Here is an 18,922-nt window from a genome sequence, read left to right as displayed (position 1 = left end):
AACCTACACCACAGCTCACAGCAGAGCCAGATCCGTAACCCACGGTGCAAGGCCAGGGATTGAACCCGCAACCTCATGGTTCTTAGTCGCATTCGTTAACCACTGCGCCACGTCGGGAACTCCCACAGGCTTTTATTTTAATCTGTGCTCAGCTATGGATTAGCAGCCTTTGGGTCAGGTGTCTGCCCAAGGGCGGGGAGGGAGGACAGTGAGAGAAGCTCTAACTCTGCGTCTTGAGGCACAGATGTTGGCAGCTGCGGCCCACGGGAATGGGGGCTGCTGGAGGGGCCACGGTGGCTGCAGGGCGGCTGGCGGTTAAGGCCAGGGTTCCCTTGTCCCGGGAGCAGAGCTGTGCGCAGACCAGGTCCGTGTGCCCTGCGCCTCGTAAGCCGACCCCTGATATGCTGAGGTTTACGGTCAAGAGAGGGTCTGCTCACAAGGCAGCCAAGCGGAGCTGGGAGCTGGCTCAGCTCTGCCTCCCTGAAGGCAGGGGTGGGGTATCGATGGAAAGGGCGGGATGGCCTCGGGTGGGGGGAACGGTGGGCGGCGGCAGTGGGGGGGGGGAGTGAGAGGAGGTCCTGGGTTAAGGGTTGTACATATTCCAGCTGGAGCTGGGCTTCTCTAGCCTCTGATGCCCAAAGACCATTCGTTGGACATCTTCGCCGGCCCCTTTTTAGGCTCAGGGGTTCCCACCAGCCACAGCGGGGCTGTGTGATGCTGGGAAGGCACGCAGTTCGAGGGAGGAAAGAAGAAACGCCGGAAGCGAACTTAAGCCGTGAAGGCAGTTTGTTAGCAAAGCGGTGTTTACGAGCTGTCCCCTTAGCTGTTCTGTAAGGTCCGTGCAAGGACTTCTCTGAGTTACCAGCTTCTGTGACCTCCACGGGGCCCACCCGGTGTCCTTGTCTGTGACTGAACTCTGGGCTTGACCTCAGACAGTTGGTGGAGCGGAGCTCGGCTTGGGCTCCTGTGTAGGAAAGTTTCCTGGAGCCCAAAGCGAGCAGGGGTCGTGGACCACGGCCTGCAGCGCAGCCTCAGTGAGGCTGTCCTGTGCGATCAGAGCAGTGCGACCTTCTTCATGCTTTGGCCGATGGGTCCAAGCTCAGGGTGAGGATGCTGAGGCCCGGGCTGGAAGCTGCGGCATCTCTGCCGAGACGGGCCTGGAGCTGGGCTCCAGAAAGGGGCCCCCTCCTCGCCGCAGATCCTTCCTGGGCCTGGGGTGTAACCCTCGGGGAGAGGGGAGCCCATGAGGGGCTGCTCAGCCAGTTTCCAGCAGGCGCTGCAGGGCTGCGGTCAGCCAGCTGGGAGGGGGCAGGTTCTGGACGGGTGCCCAGGCAGTGCCAGAGCCAGTGGGGTCTCCAGATGGCCCAGCTCCGGGCGTCTCTGAGTCTGGCATACTCTCCTCACCTGCAGGGCGCTGACCTGTGCGTGTTGAATGTCTCTGATGTTGCTGGGGGCGGGGGGTAACAGACCCGAGGCTCCCAGCGCTGAAGGTGAAGGTGGAGGAAAGGCGGGCAACCCCAGCGGAAAGCGAGGGCAAATCGGAGCAGAGCCTGGGCTCCGGGTGAGCGGCGAGCTCGGCAGAGACCCTCTGGAGGGGCTGTATCCTGTGCCCCCCTCTGGAAGCGGGCTTCGGGGGGCGGGCCTGGCCTCCCAAGGAACCCGGGCTTTGCTCGGCCAGGCTGCAGCATCCACGGAGGAGGGAAGGGAACGAGGCAGGGCCGAGTCACAAGGCCAGCTCTCTGCCGCTGGCCTGTGGCTCTGGGTGAACCTCTTCCCCCTCCTCTGGGGCTCAGTGTCCTGAAGGGACAGCTGGGTGACAGTCGGGCTCTAGGATCTGCAGCCCGTTGAGGGCTGTAGAGGGGGCCCTGGTGGCCACCAGCCTTTGCCTTTCCCGGTCTGGATGATCATGAAGTGGAAACACGTGGGGGAGCCTCTTGAGGGGCAGCTGCCCGGTCAGGGCCAAGGCCTTGATCCCTGGAACAGTGAAAGGGGACGGACAGCCTGGCTGGTCTGGGGAAGCGAGGCCCCCTCTAGGCTGTGGGCTCCCTGTGTCAGACTGTCCCTCAGCTCAGGTGCCCGCAGCCACCTTCTTGACATCTCTCCAGAGATGGAGAGCAGGCCTGGAGGGCACACGGCCACCCCCCTCATCAGCTCAGCCGCCTTGTCACAGAGCGCGGCTCTTCAGCCCCAGCGCCTCCAGCAGAGCCCCTGCTTCCCGCCAGACCCAGCCTGCAGCCTTTCCTTTGGGCCAGAAAAGCAGGTCTGTTCACCGTATTGAAGGGAAGGGTGGGGGAAGAGGCTGTTTTATGAGTTAGAAATGGAGACCTTGAGTTTCCCGGGCCTGCGACCTGCCTCTGGGTCTCCATTCGCAGACAAGGTGTGTGTTCCTTTGGGAAAGTTACAGGCAGGAGTTGTACAGGAAAACCTTTCCCCGAGGATCTTAAGAGACAGGCCATTTGGGGATCGGTTTTAAAGAAGAAGAGGAGAAACTATGTGAGCCAATTTCCAGTGGGTTTCTCCCCCCGCCCCCAGCAGGTGTGAACCCAAACGAGGGCTCAGGACCGCTGCCCTGGGGCAGGGTCTGTCTCTGTGCGGTACTGGAAGGAGCCACTAGGTGGCAGTCAGGGACAAACGCCGCACCGTCTAAAGCCCAGGGAAGAGGGTCGGGGCTTCACAGAAGAAAGAGAGCTCCCCACCCCCACCCCCGCCCCCGGTTAGAAAAGGTGACCTAAGCTGCCCCCGTCGGTGAAGCTGCTGGGCCGTGCACCCGAGTCGGCTGCTGGCAGCGGTCTTTCCCTTTTTCCTTGGAACCAGTGTGGACAGAGGGCAGGCACTGTTGGTGGAGGGGAGAGGGCTGGGGGCGGGGCGGGGCGCGGAGACCCCGCCTTCCGCTGTCGAAGGGGAGGGACCTCTCCCAGCTCTCCGGGTCCCAGTGCTTTGGCTGGCTCTCCATTTCCTGGCCCTGCGGCTGCCAGGCTCTGCCCTGGACGTCTCCTGTCCTTTGGGGCACCTTGAATCCGTTTTGACCTGGCACAGCACCCCAGACTGAAAACTTGGCAGTTTTAATTTTCCTGGATTTTACCCCCCCCCCCCCCCCCCGCCCTGTATCTGACTAAATTCTAGAGATCTGACCCCTTTCAGACCTGACTTGGGACAATTTCAGCCCCTGAAAACCAGTGTTTATAAATGACCAAGAAAGTGCAAACACTGGTGAAAGAGCAAATAAATCCTTCCCCTGAATTTCCTGCTTCAGGCCCAGGGGACACGGTGGGCCATGTTGCCGGGTTAGCAGGACTGGGGGGCTGAGCTGGGGACCCCGCCCACGGCGAGCGCTGCCAGTGGCCTCCTGCGCTTCCAGGCGCCCTGGCAGCGGGGAGGAATCCCCTCGCAGGCACAGGCTCAGTGCCCAGCTCTCGGAGGGGTTCCTGTGTGTCTAACCTCTCACTCCTCAAACGGGGTCCTGAGCCCAGCTAGCTGCCTAGGCCTCAGCCTGCAGTCCTGCTGGATTCGGTGCTGCCAGCAGGAGGTGCACATCTGGGAACCCCACCCCCAGCCATTCCCACGCATAGGTGGGAGTCCAGCCAGATACGTCACTCTCCGGGGGCCCTCCTGGACCCTGGCATGAGGAGCAGGGCAGGCCGTAGGAGTCCCCCTGACCTAGCCTGGCCACTCTTGGCTGTGTTTTTACTCCCCAGATGCTCAGTTGCCTGCCCTTTGGCCTTAGCTGGCTGCCTGGGGTTCCAGACGGTAATGAGTTGAGTCTGGCTGAAGGGAGTGGCTTTGGGGAGTCCCCCAGGGGCTGTGGGGGTCACTGGAAGGACTCCTGTTGGCGTCCCCTGTGTGGTTCCTGAAAGCCTCTCTCCTGAGTGATGGAGCCAGGGCGTCCCTGAGACGACCCCACAGGGGCAGCGCAAGAGAAGCAGGACCACCCCGTCGACCCGAACAGGGGCAGCCTAAGCCGATCCGAGTAACCGCTCAGACCGGATAAAACCCAGACTTTTGCTGTCTTGTGGGAGTCGTGGATCATTTTGATAATCTGATGAAAACCATTTCAGAGAAATGATTTATGGCTAGCCCTGGAGCTTTGTATACATTCTATGAACACAGGGGCCCGTCTGATCCCCTGAAGGCCCTCCCGCCTCTGTGAGGAGCCCCTGGGCTGGGATGGCTTCTGAGTGAGGGGGTGCAGCGTGGGTTTGCTCCTAGGCCTTTGGGGGGCTATTTTGTGGATTTTTTTTTTTTTAAGGGTCACGCCCGAGGCATATGGAGGTTCCCAGGCTAGGCGTCCAATCGGATGTACAGCTGTCAGTCTACACCACAGCCACAGCAATATCAGATCCGAGCCTTGTTTGTGACCTACACCACAGCTCACAGCAGCTCTGGATCCTTAACCCACTGAGCGAGGCCAGGGATTGAATCTGCAACCTCGTGGTTCCTAGTTGGATTCGTTTCCCCTGCGAATTCAATTTTGAGTTGAGTTTCAATATGACATTTACTTTGGGGTTTCAAGAAAAAGGCTGAGGTAAGAATTGCTACTTAAGGAGACCATAAAAATATGTTAAGAATTTCACTGCAAGTTGGATTCCCTCCTCTCCCTCCCCCCTGCCCAGTTCATGACACAGGAGTTGAGCTGATAGATGAAGTTGGCCTTGTCTTTTCCTGAGTCCAGCATTTTCACCCAGGGAAACTCGTTTCCTCTGGGAAGAATTTTAGGCTTATCTTGCCAGTCCGACTGAGCCTCATTCCTTCCAAGAAGGCTGACGTACCCACTGTGTGCCAAGAATCGTTCAGATGCAGAGACTAGATGAGTGAGTCAGGGCTCGGATACGCAGTCCTGCAGTGTGGCCAGGCGGTCAGGTTTGTCAGCAGCTGAGGTTTGGTACCACGGGGCAGGTAGAGGTGTGGGGAGGGCACGGGGGCTGGGGGGGGGCCAGCTCCTCACAGGCAGGGGTGGCCCTGTCGCTGTCTGGGCCCCTCTTTGTTCCTCTCACACTAGAACCCACCGAAGGCCGCCGAGCCCCAGCCAGGCTGTGCCCGCCTCTCCCTGTCCAGCCTCCAAGTCGCTCTCCTGCCTCTTCCTCCGCGGAGCCCTGGAAACGCCTTCATCCACACCCCGTGAGAAGCCCCCGCTTGCCCAGGACAGGAAGCTGCTCCCAGTTGCCTCGGATGCTGGGCAGATGGATCTCGGCCACATGGTTTTCATTTGACTTTCTCAGGTTTTTATTCAGAAAACAGTCAAAGGCCTAGGCAGCCGGCAGCCTCGGAGGTCTTCCTCACCCACGCATCCTTTCGCAGTTCTGGGCGGGAGGTCAGTGGGTGGGGCCCGGGCTTTGCTCTGGAACTGGGCCAGAGGCCAGAAGAAGGCTCTAGAGCTCAGGGCACGGGCAGCAGGGCCTGTTTCCTTTCTGGCCTCTGAGCTGGGTGTGTCTCCAGGAATTTACTCCTCCCTCGTGCCAGCTGCTGGCCAGAGCCCTCCTGCCGCCTCTGTGGTCTCTGTCGGCCAGGCCAGCCCGCCAAGGACCGTGTGTCTCTGCTTTGTCCTCGGGCCCTGCATCTGGGCCACAGCTGAAGCAGATGCTAAGGGGCAGGCAGGCGACACCCCACAGAGCCCTCTCCTTGGGCTGGGAGTTCCAGGAACCCTCTGGTAACCCCCGAGGGCGCTGGGAAGGCCCACACATGCAGTCACAAGATGTGCCTCTGCAAGTCATTGAGGGCAGCGGAGCTCAGGGCACTTGCCTGTAAGCGGGGTTCCCAGTGCACCCACATCAGAGACGCTTTCATAATCGCGCCAAGCGGAGGGCCTCACGTTGAGGGCTGGGCCAGGGAGAAAGGCTGGTTTCAGGGGGGCTTTCAGAAGGTGGGGGTGTGAGGAACTGGGGGCAGCATGTGGGGTGTGCTGGAGAGGCCACTGGGAAAGCCAGCCTGTGACCCGCGGTGGGTGGAGGACACAGCTCCCAGGCTCCCACCGGAGCTCAAGGACCCAAGGCAGGTGACCTCACCTGGCTTGTGAAGCGGCTGGTTGGGAGTGGGGCCCGCCAGCGGGGTGGGCCTGGGACTTGACAGAAGTGGTGCCCAGTCTGCCCCTGTGCACGTCTCTGTGCAGAATGCGCCCCCAGGGGGCCCCGTGGTGGCGGCTGGCCGTTGAGGTCCCTGGGGCTCAGCAGTGGACGGTGCCCCCCCGCGCCCTGGACGGCAAACAGCCAGCAAGGGCCGGGAACCCAGACCCGAGCTGGTTCCGAGTCTGCTCTTTTTTGGAAACAACAGGCTCCCGTCGGGGCACAGCCGCGGCGGCCTGGAGAAGGGGCGGGTGTGGGCTGCCAGCGGGGGTCAGGCTGTGTGTGGGAACCGGCAGCTCTTCCAAGAGCAGCACCTATTTTTAGTCCTCTCCCCAGTCCCGAATAAACTGAGAGCAGCTGGGAGCCTGTGGGTAAACGCGGAGCGGAGCAGAGACAGGAAACCGGGGTCTCGCCGTAATGAGTTCCAGCCCCGCCGGGAGGGGGAAGCCAGACGCGGACTTCTCTCCAGGACTGTCTCCCTCTGGCAGGCTCTGGTAGTATCACCGAGGAGAACCTTCCCGTGTGCGTGTGTGTGTGTGTGTTTACAAGCCCCGTCCAAGTCTGTCCTTCCCCCGCCCTGCGCTAGGTCCCCTGCTCTTGCAGGCTCAGCGTCCCGAGCTGGTGCCGCTGGGGGCGGCGGGGGCGGGTGCAGGAGCCGCAAGGTCTGGTCTGAGCCACTGGGTCTCTGAAACTGTTTCGGGAAAAGGCTGAAGGACACAGGCCAGGGGAGTTGGGGAAACAGGCACCCAGCTTGGTGTCCCCGAGGGGTGGGGGTGGGGGGCGGAGGCAGGGACGAGGAGAGGGGTTGGTCTCCGGCCAGAAAAAGGGCTTTTTCCAAGCAGGGCCGCTAGCTGCTGACATGGGTGGTCAGCATGGATGGGGACATTGACGTGTACAAGCATTTCGCGTGGCTCAAGAGGGTAAGTGTGGGCGGCTTTGTCTGGGTCTCCGTGGAGATGCGCGAGGGGAGAGACGCTTGGGGGGGGGGTGTCGGGGGAGGTGTTTGTCCGGCAGCCCTGTCCTGGCCAAGTGCTCCATGAGAATCTAATTATAGACACCAGGGAGAAAACAGTCGGCTGGCTTTGTTTCTCCTCTGACATTCTGCTGAATGAGCCTCTGTGCAGAAGGGCGAGAATGAAGTGAGGAAAGTTGGTTATTTTAACTCTGGCACTTGAACAGTTGGAGGCTCCAAACACTGACCGGAAAGAAAGGTGCATCGGCCTGAGGATGCCGAGAGCGAGCCGCTGCCTTTCAGATGCCCTGGGTCCGGCCGTTTCTGGCTTCTCTGCTCTGACGTTATCCCGTGTGGGCATTAGCCTGCTGTCAGCCCAAGGAGCCTAGGCATTTCTGGGGGAGGCTCCGGGAGGCCTCTTGTGGGCACTTTGCAGAGGCCAGGGCTTTGTTTGGCCTGCATGTTGTTCCTGCGGTCTCTCTGGAGGATGAGGGCGGGTGTGTGGGGGGTGCTGGTGGATGACTGCGGGGGATGGACCAGCCTCTGCCCACTCAGGAGCCCAGCTCCTTCCTCTTTCTCACCATCGTTGAACTGGCAAAGTGGGCTGAGTGTTTCAGAGGCAGGAACCAGCAAAAGCAGCCGACAGATAAGAGATCTGACATTGTAACTGTAGGAGAACAGGAGGGACAGGAAGCGTTCGGCTTGAAAGGTCCCCGACCTCCCCCCGCCCTACCCCCGGGACTGCTGGCTCTTGTGTACGCCCTCTGCAGCTCTCAGTCAGCAAATGTTTATCGAGTTCCGGGTACTGGTTGCCCAGGGTGAGCAAAAAGTAGAACCGGTCTCTGCTCTTGGGGATCTTGGAGCTGATGCCTGGGAGCCCTGGTTAAGCGACCCAGGAAATAAACCTGAAACTTACAAGGGGATGAGGGCAGCCAGGCGGAGCCCCTGTCACTGGCCCTCATCCAGGGCCATGGCCGATTGAGAAGAGCCGTCAGGGAGCCCTCTTTGAGGAAGTACCACTTCCCTGAAACCTGAAGGAGAAGCAGGACTGAGCCGGGTCTGAGCTCAGGGATGGAGGGAAAGGCGGGCAGGCGCCAGACCACACAGGACAGGGACGGCGGCCGCGAGGGCTGTGGGCAATGCGGTTTGTATAATGGGAGACTCAGAACAGGGAAGTGGTGTGAGATACGTTGGAGCATCTAATTTGTGTTTTAAGAAAATGACTCCATTGTGATGGGGGGCACAGCAAGCTGTGCTGCGAGAAGTGAGGCAAGTGGAGCGAATTAGAGAGGCTGAGGGCTTGGCGGGATCAATGCGTACAAACCCCTCGTTTGAAAAGCGCACGAGAGCGGCTCCGTGCCTCGTGGCTGTTAGTGTGCTGGCGGCTGGCGGTGTGGCCTGAGCCTGACCCTGTTCTCCGGCTCCCAGTCCAGTTCTCTTTCCTCATTTCTTCGGCCAAATATGTAGAAAATTGTGGATTTAGAATCCAGCAGAAATCCTGTCTGCTCAGCCCCTGCTCAGCTTTGAGATGGGGCCACTGCTGCTCTCAGAGGGCCGAGGTAACCAGACACTTGGGCGAGGGTTCACACCCACTGTCTTAAGGACCGAAAAAGCCTTGTTGAAGAGGTGCTTGCTCTGTTCTCCCGCATCCGGGCGGAGCTTCATAAAGTGTGCCTGGGATCCTAGCGGCCATACCCAGCCGCTGGGACAGATGCTCCACAGATCCAGTCCTGTGGAGGAATGAATTCTGCATGCGTTGCAATTGTCCTGAGACCCCGGCTGTGAGCTCTGTCCCTTGTGGATGGTTGGGAGTCTGCTGAGGGCAGCTCTAAGCATGGAAACTGCAGATCCCACCAGACTCAAAGATGACTCCAGCAAAACATTCTTCTTCTACTTGTAGAATTTTAAGGAGCATTAAAAAAAAAAGAGTTCCCGTTGTGGCTCAGCAGGTTAAGAACCCAAGTAGTATCGGTGAAGATGCGGGTTCCATCCCCGGCCTCACTCAGTGGATTAAGGATCCGGTGTTGCTGTGAGTTGTGGCAGAGGTGGCAGATGTGGCTTGGATCCCGCATTCCTGTGGCTGTGGTGTAAGCCAGCAGCTGCAGCTCTGATTTGACCCTGGCCTGGGAACTTCCGTATGCCACAGGTTCGGCCCTAAAAAGAAAGAAAAATAAAGGCATACAGTATTCGATACATCATAGGCAGTATAACCAGCATCTTTCCTGTTCTCTGCTTGAAACACTACTGCCAGTTCTTAGAATCCCCCTTAAAAAAAAAAAAAATTCTTTTTAAGGCCTGGGACTTGTTCTTCGTCTGAAAGAGAAAGTCCAGGCTTTTCTGCCTGCTTGGCCTTTAAGACAATTTTTTTTTTTTTTAGGGCCACACCCATGGCGTATGGAGGTTCCCAGCCTAGGCGTCGAATCGGAGCCACAGCTGCCAGCCTACACCACAGCAACACCAAATCCGAGCCGTGTCTGCGACCTACACCACAGTTCACAGCAGCGCCGGATCCTTAACCCACTGAATGAGGCCAGGGATCAAACCCGCAACCTCATGGTTCCTACTCAGAATCCTTTCTGCTGTGCCATGACGGGAACTCCTTTAAGACAATTTTTAACCCCACCTCAACTTGCCTTGTTAATTTCATCATTTATATCTCTTCTGATGAGCTGCCAAGGAGTTGCCCTGCCTGTTCTGAGCTTCCACCCCCGTGTCCTCCTCCTAGTTCCCACCTGGTCATCTGACTCCATCAGGGCCCTCCTTTTCCACCAGTCCTTTGCTGACCTCATCCCCATAGTGGAGGGAGTGGCCGTCCGCCCCCAGGCCTCATACTCCCCATGTGTCGGGCTCACCCACCCCTTCTCACATGCGTCCTTAAGTGTAGGATGGCCTGGGAGCACGTTTCCCTTAGCCCGAGTTTTTGAGGGTGGAAACACACCGTATCTCTCCTGTCCCCGGGCAGAGGGGGTGGTTCCAGCAGAGGAGGTGTCTGGATGAGGTGTGACCTGCTAGGAGGCCAAGAGTCCTTGCCCTTGGACCAGTCCAGGAGGACAAATCCTCGGAGTGAGACCTCTCTGGATCTGGGGCGGAGGGGGCGACGCCTGTGGCTCAGAAGGCACAGAGGAGGAGGAGGGGAAAGCACTTGCTCGGAGAAGACGCGGTTCATGGCCCTCGGGGGAGGGGACACGGCCGTCCTGTTGTCGTTAACATGCAGTTTGGCGTTTCCCTTGTGCAGGGGGTTAAGCATCTGACATCGTCACTGCAGTGTCTTGGGTCGCTGTGGCGCGGGATCGATCCCTGGCCTGGTAACTTGCATATGCTGCCAGTGTGGCAAAAAACCCACAAAACATGCTGTTTGAAGTAAAGCCTTGGTTGGGCTCTTGGCTTTGCCGTACTTACTAGCTATGTGACCCCAGGTTGATAACCTCCAATCCTGTACTTCATCTGTAAAGTAGGGAAGCGGGCCCGCCCCTTACAGGTTTTGTGAGCATCAGGGAGATGACGTAGAAATGCTTAGCAGAGCAGCGGGCACGCAGAGGGTGTTCAGTTAACTGCCATTGGCCATTACCAGGAAGGGGGCCACGGAAAGCAGCACAGGCGAGACCAGGTTGGCTCTCTCCTAGGAGTGCTGCTTAGGCCATGGCTCCTTCAGCACAGGCCCCTTCCCCATTCCAGGTCAAGGCTGTAAACCAAAGACCTACAAGGGGCAGCTTGGACCTCGGCCACTGTGAGTAGCCAGAGGCCCCAGTGGCCGCTGGCTCTGGGCAGTTTGGCTGTGGCTGCGGAAGAGAAGGCTGCCCAGAGCTGGTCCTCCAGCTCCTCCCCAACAAACAGAGCCCTGGGAGTCTCCTGCCACAGCCTCTGCCCCTCAGCTGTTTGGTTCCTGACTCACAAACAGCCCACACCTGTCCTGCTCTGAGATCAGTGGCTCCAACCCACACAGTCATAAAAGAGCCTCTTAAAATAGCTCCAAGCAGGGGCTGTGGGGTCCACCCACTGCCCTCCGAGCAGGACTCGACTTTCTCAGGAACAGAAATCCCAGCATGGTCCACATCTTGACGTTGCCGCTGGCTTCTGGCACGCTCAGGGTTGAGGCCAAATTCCAAACCAAAGGCACAGCCTGCCCCCCGAAAAACCAAAACCGGAGTCACCATGGCTCTGCCATGCGGCTGGCTTGGCTTCTGCGTAGGATGTGCAGTGAGCTCAACCTGCTGACGTCAGACCGTGCTCAGGTGCTCAGGGGGTCCACCTGGTGGCCTGGCCTCTCGGGCCGGAGGAGCTAAAAAGGTGTCCCAGCTCCTGAGCTCGCCTCGCCCTGGAGTCAGCCTGCAGTGAGGGTCGGCGTGGGCAGCTGCTTCTGCGAAAGCCCCTCCTCCTGGCTGGGCTGAGGGCACGTGTCCAGCAGCCAACTCCTTGGGTTCCATGGCGTTGCCACGAGCTGTGGTGTAGGTTGCAGACTCGGCTCGGATCCCACGTTGCTGTGGCTCTGGTGTACAGCTCTGATTCGACCCCTAGCCTGGGAACCTCCATATGCCACCAGAGCGGCCCTAGAAAAGGCAAAAAGAAAAAAAAAAGGCAGGCTAAACCCGCACCATCTCTATTCTTTCCTGGTCACCCCAAACTCTCTTCGCACTGGCTTAGTCCCTAAGAAAGCTTTCAAGATCCTTCCATAATATTCTTTAAAAATTTTTTGTTATTGAAGTATAGTTGATTTACGATACTGTGTTCTACGGTGCAGCAAAGTGATTCTCGTACCCACGTGTGTATTCATTTTCTTACTCTTTTCCATGACGGTTTATCAGAGGATGTTGAACACAGTTCCCTGTGCTGTAGGCAGAGTAAGTCCTTGTTGTTTATCCCTCTCTATATATTGTAGTTAGTATGTGCTCATCCCAAACTCCCAGTCCTTCCCTTCCCCTGGCGACCGCAAGTCTGTTATCTGTATCTACGAGCCTGTTGCCTAGATAAGTTCCTTGGTGGTGTATTTTGGATTCTACATATAAGCGGTACTATGTATTTGTCTTTTTCTTTCTGACTTAGTATGAGAATCTGTAGGTCCACTCATGTTGCTGCAAAGGACATTATTTCATTCTTTTTTATGGCTGAATCATATTCCATTGCGTGTGTGTGTGTGTGTGTGTGTATGGATATGCCACATCTTTGTTTATTCATCTGTTGATGGATATTTAAGTTGTTTCCATACCTTGGCTATTTTGAATAGTGCTGTTACGAATATGGGGGTGTATGTATCTTTTCAAATTACAGTTTTGTCTGCGTATATGCCAGGAATGGATCATAGGGCAACTGAATTTTTAGTTCTTTGAGGAACCTCCATGTCATTTTCCATAGTGGCTGCACCAACTTACATTCCCACCAACAGTGTGGACGGTTCCCTTTTCTCCACGTCCCCTCTAGCATTTGTGATTTGTAGATTTTTAAATATTGGCCATTCTGACTGGTGTGAGGCAGTATGTTATGGTAGTTGCGATTTGCATTTTTCTAATATTTATTGACGGCGAACATTTTTTCCTGTGCCTACCGGCCATCTCTGTGTCTTTGGAGAAACGTCAGTTTAAGTCTTCTGCCCAGTTTTTCATTGCATTGTCCTTATTATGCATGAGTTGTTTGTATATTTTGGAGACGAAGCCCTTCCTCGTTGGCCCATCGTTTGCAAATGTTTTCTCCCATATTCTGTGGGCTATCTTTTTGTTTATGGTTTCCTTTGCTGTGTAAAAGCTTCTAAGTTTGATTGGGTCTCATTTGTTCATTTTTGCTTTTATTTCTATTTCCTTGGAAGACTGACCTAAGAAAACATTAGTACAATTACTATCAGAGAATGTTTTGCCTGAGTTTTCTTCTAGGAGTTGTGGTGTCAAGTCTTATATTTAAGTCTTTATTTTTGAGTTTATTTTTGTGCGTGGTTCCAGGATGTGTTCTAACTTCATTGATTTCTATGTGGCTGTTCAGCTTTGCCAATACCACTAGCTGAAGAGTCTGTCTTTCCTCCATTGCTGAAGATGAATTGACCATAGGTATGTGGGTTTATTTCTGGGCTCTCGAGTCTGCCTCATTGATTCAGATATTTGTTTTTATCATAAGTGGATGTTGAATTTTATCAAATGTATTTCCTGCATCTACATGTGATTTCATCTTTTTTGTTGTGCCTAATAACAGTGATTTGCATATGTTGACCCATCCTTGTGATTTGGTTGTGGTATATGATCTTTTTGATGTGTTGCTGGATTTGGTTTGCCAATATTTTGAGAGTTTTTGCATTTATATTTGATCAGATAATGGCCTGTAATAATTTTTTTTTTTTTCTCCAGTAGTGTCTTTGGTTTTGGTATCAGGGTGACGGTGGCTCATAGGAATGTTTTTGGGAGTGTTCCTTCCTCTTTAATCTTTTGGAAGAGTTTGAGAAAGGATCAGTATAAATTCTCCTTTGTATATTTTGGTAGAATTTGCCCAGGAAGCCATGGTCCTGGACTTTTGTTGCTAGAGAGATTTTTTTCAATTCCAGATTCTATTTCATGTCTAGTGATCTGTCTATTTAAGTTGTCCTTTTCTTCTTGATTCAGTTTTGGTGGGCTATATGTTTAAGAAGCTCATCCATTTTTTCTAGGATGTTGAGTTTGTTGGCGTATAAATGTTCATAGTATGCTCCTGTGGTTTTTATATTTCTGCAGTTGTCAGTTGTGATTTCTCCTCCTTCACTTACTATTTTATTTGGGTCCTCTCTCTCTTTCCTTCTTGGTGAGCCTGGCCAGAGGTTTGTCAATTTTGTTTACCCTTTCAAAGAACCAGCTCTTGGATTTACTGATTTTTTTTTTCTATTGTTTTTTAAATCTCTATTTTCCCTCTGATCTTTATTTCCTTCCTTCTGCTGCTTTTAGGATTTGTTTGTTCTTTTTCTAATTCTTTTGGTGGTATGTTAGGTTGTTTTATTTTGTTTGTTTCTGGAAGTAGGCCTGTATAGCTATGAACTTCCCTCTAAGAACTGCTTTTGCTGAATCCCGTAGATTTTGTATGATTATGTTTTCATGGTCATTTGTCTCAGGCATTTTAAAATTTCTTCTTTGATCTCATTGGTTTTTTAGTATCATGTTGTTTTGTCTCCATGTAATCTTTTTTTTTTGTTTCTTTTTCTGTGATTTCTAGTTTCATGCCATCGTGGTCAGAAAAGGTGCTTGATGTAATTTTTATACTCTTGAATTTGTTGAAGCTCATTTTATACCCTAGTAGGTGGTCAATCCAGAGAATATTCCATGTGCACTTGATAAGAATGGGTGGTCTGCTTTTTTGGAATGTAAAATCTTGAAAAATATTATGTCTAAAGGTTCTATTGTATCATTTAGGATTTCTGCTGCTTTACTGATTTTCTGTCTCAAAGATCTGTCCATTGATGTCAGTGGAGTATTAAAGTCTCCTACTGCTGTTATATTCCTGTCAGTTTCTCCCTTTGTCAGTATTTGCTTTATGCATTCGGGTGTTCCTATATTGGGTGCATATATGTTGACAAGTGTGATATCCTTTTCTTGTATTGATCTTTTTATCAATATGCAGTGTCCTTCTTTTTCTTTATGGCCTTTGTTTTAAAGGCTAGTTCTTTTTTGTTTGTTTTGTTTTTTTTTAGGTCCATGTCTGTGGCATATGGAAGTTCCCAGGCTAGGAGTCAAATTGGAGCTACAGCTGCAGGCCTACACCACAGTTCACGGCAATGCTGGATCCTTAACACACTGAGCAAGGCCAGGGTCAAACCTGTGTCCTCATGGATACTACTCAGGTTTGTTACAGCTGAGCCAACTCCTTAAAGTCTATTTCTTTTTTTCTTTTTTTTCTTTTTCTTCTTTTTCTTTTGCTTTTTAGGGCTGCACCTGTGGCATATGGACATTCCCAGGCTAGGGGTCGAATAGGAGCTGTAGCCATTAGCCTAAGCCCCAGCAACACCACATCCAAGCCAGGTCTGTGACCTACACCACAGCTTATGACCATGCCAGATCCTCAACCTACTTGAGTATGGCCGGGATTCAAACCTGCGTCCTCGTGGATACTAGTCTGATTTGTTTCTGCTGAGCCATGATGGGAACTCCTAAAGTCTATTTCTGATATGAATATTGTAGTCCTCTCTTTCTTATTTCCATTTGTATGATATCTTTCTTTCTCTCTCTCTTTTTTTTTTTTTTGGTTGCTTTTTCTATCACCTTATTTTCAATCTCTGTATGTCCTTTGCCCTAAAGTGGGTTTCTTGTAGTCAGCATGGTTTTCTTTTTTATTTATTTATTTATTTATTTATTTATTTATTTATTGTCTTTTTTGTTGTTGTTATTGTTGTTGTTGCTGCTTTTTTTTTTTTGTCTTTTGTCTTTTTGTTGTTGTTGTTGTTGCTATTTCTTGGGCCGCTCCCGCGGCTTATGGGGGTTCCCAGGCTAGGGGTTGAATCGGAGCTGTAGCCACCAGCTTACGCCAGAGCCACAGCAACGCGGGATCCAAGCCGCGTCTGCAACCTACACCATAGCTCACGGCTACGCCGGATCGTTAACCCACTGAGCAAGGGCAGGGACCGAACCCGCAACCTCATGGTTCCTAGTCGGATTCGTTAACCACTGCGCCACGACGGGAACTCCCAGCATGGTTTTCTTGGGGGCTCTTTTTTTTTTTTTTTAATCCAATCTGCCACTCTTTCTTTTGATTGGAGCCTTTAATTTAGTCAATTTACATTTCAGGTAATTATTGATATGTATTTACTTACTGTCATTTAAAATTTTGTTTTTCCAGTGACTTTTGTATTTCTTCTCTATCCTTTTTCCTTTTGTGGTTTGATAATTTTGTTTTTCCTTTTTTTCCCCCCCTTTGGCTGCCCCAAGGCACATGGAGCTCCTGGGCCAGGGATCAGATCTGAGCTGAGCCTTGAACTAAGCCACAGCTGCTGCAACAATGAATGCTTAACCCGCTGTGCCGGGCCAGGGATTGAACCTGTGTCCCAGCACTCCCAAGATGCTGCTGATCCCGTTTTGCCACTGAGGAGCTCCGATAATTTTGTATTACACTGTTTTCTCTTATTTTTGGTGTTTGTGAATCTGTCGTATGTTTTTGATTTTTGGTCACCCGTTTTTACAAGTATGTCAACCTCTTCCTATATCTGCTTGCTTTAGATTAGTCATATAGGCTCAAACACACTGTGGGAAAAAATTTACATTTCCTACTCTTCTCCCTCGTATTTTATGATTGATGTCTTCTTTTCCATCTTCCTGTTCATCCTTTTGCTGTTCATGTGGTTATCATTGCTTGCACAGAATTTTTTTTAAAATTTGTTTTTAATCAGTGCACTGGCTTAATTGATTTACTTTCCAATTATAATTTTCTCTTCTCTATAGATTCTGATGTTTTATTTAGAGAAGACCTTTCAGTATTTCCTTACTCAGAATAGGTTGAGTAATCCGGTATTCTTTCAGTTTTTGCTTGTCTCAGAAATTCTCTCTCCTATTCTAAATAATAATTTTGCCAGATAGAATATCCTAGATTGCAGATTTTTTCCCTTTTAGGACTTTGAATATATCTTGCCACTTGCCTGCAACTTTTTTCTTAGAGAAATCAATAACCTTATGGGGGTCCCCTGTAATTAACTCTCTTTGTTTTTCTCTTGCTGCTTTTAGAATCCTCTTTAACTTTTGCCATTTTGATTTTGATGCTTTGGTGTAGGTCTGTTGAGGTTTTTCAGGTTTGGGACGTTCTGTGCTTCCTGTACCTGGCTATCTGTCCCCTTCTGTGGGTTTGGGAAGTTTTCAACCATGATTTCTTCAAATATATTTTCAATCCCCTTTCTCTTCTCCCTCTGAGATCCCTGTTACGCATAGATTGGCATCCTATAGATTGGCATGCTTTATACTCTCCTATAGGTCTCTTACATTGCTTTCTTTTTCTTTTTCTTTTTTTTTCAATTTGACTTTCTGTCTGCTGTTTTGATCGAGTGATTTCCATTATTCTGTCTATTTTGTTCTGCATTATTAATTCTGCTACTCATTGCCTTTAGCTCAGCTTTTGACTCAGCCAATGAGTTTTCTTATTTTTCTTGGTTCTTCTCTCTAGTTTCTGGTTCCTTTTTTACAGTAATCTGCAGTTCTGTTAATGGCCCCTTCTTAATTCCTTCAGTATTTTCATTATCTCCTTTTTGAACTTGGTGTTTTTTAGACTGAAGTGGTTTGTTTCATTGTTTGTTCTTTAAGGGGAATTCTCTTGATGTCTTAATTGCAGGTGGTTCCTCAGCTTCTTCATTTTCCTGATTTCTCTCACTCTGAGTGTAGGGAAAACAGGTGTCTGCTATGGTCTTGGAGGGCTGTTTTTCATGTGGGAGCCTCCCTGTTTAGTCTGTGTGGGTTTAATATTTTTAGTGTGAAAGCTGTTTTTAGTATGGATGCTTGCCTCTTTACTTGGTTATGCTGGCCGTTGTCCCTTGATTGGGGCTGGTACTGGTGGTGTGACCAGAGCCTGCATCGGATGTTGGGCAGGGCCCCCTCTTTGCTCCTTAGTTGTCACTGCCCTGTCAGGGACATGGTCTGTTCCCTAATTGTTGGAGCAGAAGCCCCCAGATCAGTTTCTGAGAGGCAGTGTGAGGGAGGTGGGACTGGAGCATTTCTACTGGCAAAGGAGCCACTCCCAATCCCAGGAGGAGCTTTGTGGGAGCTGTCCATTGGGTGGTGCATCTGTGGTGTTGCCTGTGTGTGCTCACGAAGGACACTGGTGTTGGCACTGCCCTCGGCCCTGCCTCCACTGTGGGAATGCGGGCGGGTGGCCCTGCTGTTCCTGTGTTCACAGAGCCGCCACATGCATCAGTCTGCTGACGTCAGGTACCAGGACCACAGTAATCACACACCTGGACTTGCTGTGGGGCCTGTGGAAGCAGGCCAGACCCTGGCCCTGCGTCAGTGTGCATGCGCCCACAAAGCCCACAGTTGCTAAGGTCAGATCCATCCCAGCCATGGCAGCACCCATCGTCCTGCTCCCAGAGTTCCTAGAGTGGCACCGAGAAAGTGGCTGTTGTGGCAGGCCTCGCCCCTCCCTTCACACATGTGCCCGTTAAGGATGGGGTTTCAACAGTGGCACCTGTCTCTGAGCATGCCAAGGTGAGGCTGCCGTGGAGGTCCCTGCCCCTCCCATCTCGTGCCCCTTAGCCACGGTGCTTTGCTTCTATGGCAGGCCTGGGCTTCGTCCAGGTACACACCTGGTTGCAGCCTGTACAGCGCTCCAGCTCTTTCAGGCCATCTCTCTGCAGTTAAGCCCCGTCCTCTCCTCGGGTCTGTCCTCTGGAGCACCCAGCCCTGGCCCGTACCAGCAGGTGCACCTCTCAGACTGCGGATGATGGCAAGGTAGCACGACGCCCCTGTGCCCATCTCTCTGTTCCGCCTCCTGCCAACCAGCCGTGGGCTCTCCTCCAAGCCATGAAGCTCCTTGTATGTCCTGGCTCATCTCCCTGCTGGTGAAGGGGCTTCTCAGGGTGCAGGAAGCTTTCCTCTTTCACAGCTCCTTCCCGGGGCGCAGGGCCTGTCCTGATTTCTTCTCCCCCCTCCCCCCCCCCCACCTTTTGTGCTAGTTGGTTACGTGGAGATCTTTCTCGCACTCGTGGGTGTTTGATATATTTTTCCAGCGTTCAGTAGTGTATTCTGCGAGAATCGTTCCACAGGGAGATGCACTTTTGATGTATTTGGAGAGAAAGGTGCGCTCAGTAGCCTTCTATTTTGCCATCTTGATTCCCTCGCTCTATGACGTTCCTTTGCCTCTAGTTCTGCAGCAACATGGCGCATCCATCTCCCCTGGGATTCATTCCCTCTGGGGAGTTGTGCAGGGTTAATGGGCTTCTCGTGACCAAAGGAGCAGCTTCTCACTTTGCCCCTCACCGAGTCCCCCCTTGTCCACCTAT

At 52.6% G+C, this 18,922-nt stretch overlaps 1 protein-coding gene across 8 annotated transcripts in view; it reads left to right on the top strand.

Moving 5' to 3' along the window:
* The window catches only part of PPFIBP2 (PPFIA binding protein 2), a 147,810-nt gene that overhangs the window by 54,979 nt on the left and 73,909 nt on the right, over positions 1–18,922 (top strand). The window contains exons 1-2 of one of the 8 annotated variants that reach the window (XM_047753411.1): positions 6,318–6,550; positions 6,899–6,976. The exons of 6 other annotated variants lie outside the window; for them this stretch is intronic. In XM_047753411.1, the coding sequence (XP_047609367.1) occupies positions 6,929–6,976 (48 nt within the window). In that variant the 5' untranslated portion in view covers positions 6,318–6,550; positions 6,899–6,928. Of the gene's footprint in view, positions 1–6,317; positions 6,579–6,898; positions 6,977–18,922 lie in introns of those variants that run through there. One more of the 8 variants, XM_047753409.1, reaches the window with a different exon arrangement.

This window comes from Phacochoerus africanus, chromosome 11 (assembly GCF_016906955.1).
Source record: "Phacochoerus africanus isolate WHEZ1 chromosome 11, ROS_Pafr_v1, whole genome shotgun sequence".
NCBI lineage: Eukaryota > Metazoa > Chordata > Mammalia > Artiodactyla > Suidae > Phacochoerus > Phacochoerus africanus.
Note: the sequence above shows the minus strand (reverse complement) of the source record. Positions and strands in the feature narration are given on the sequence as shown.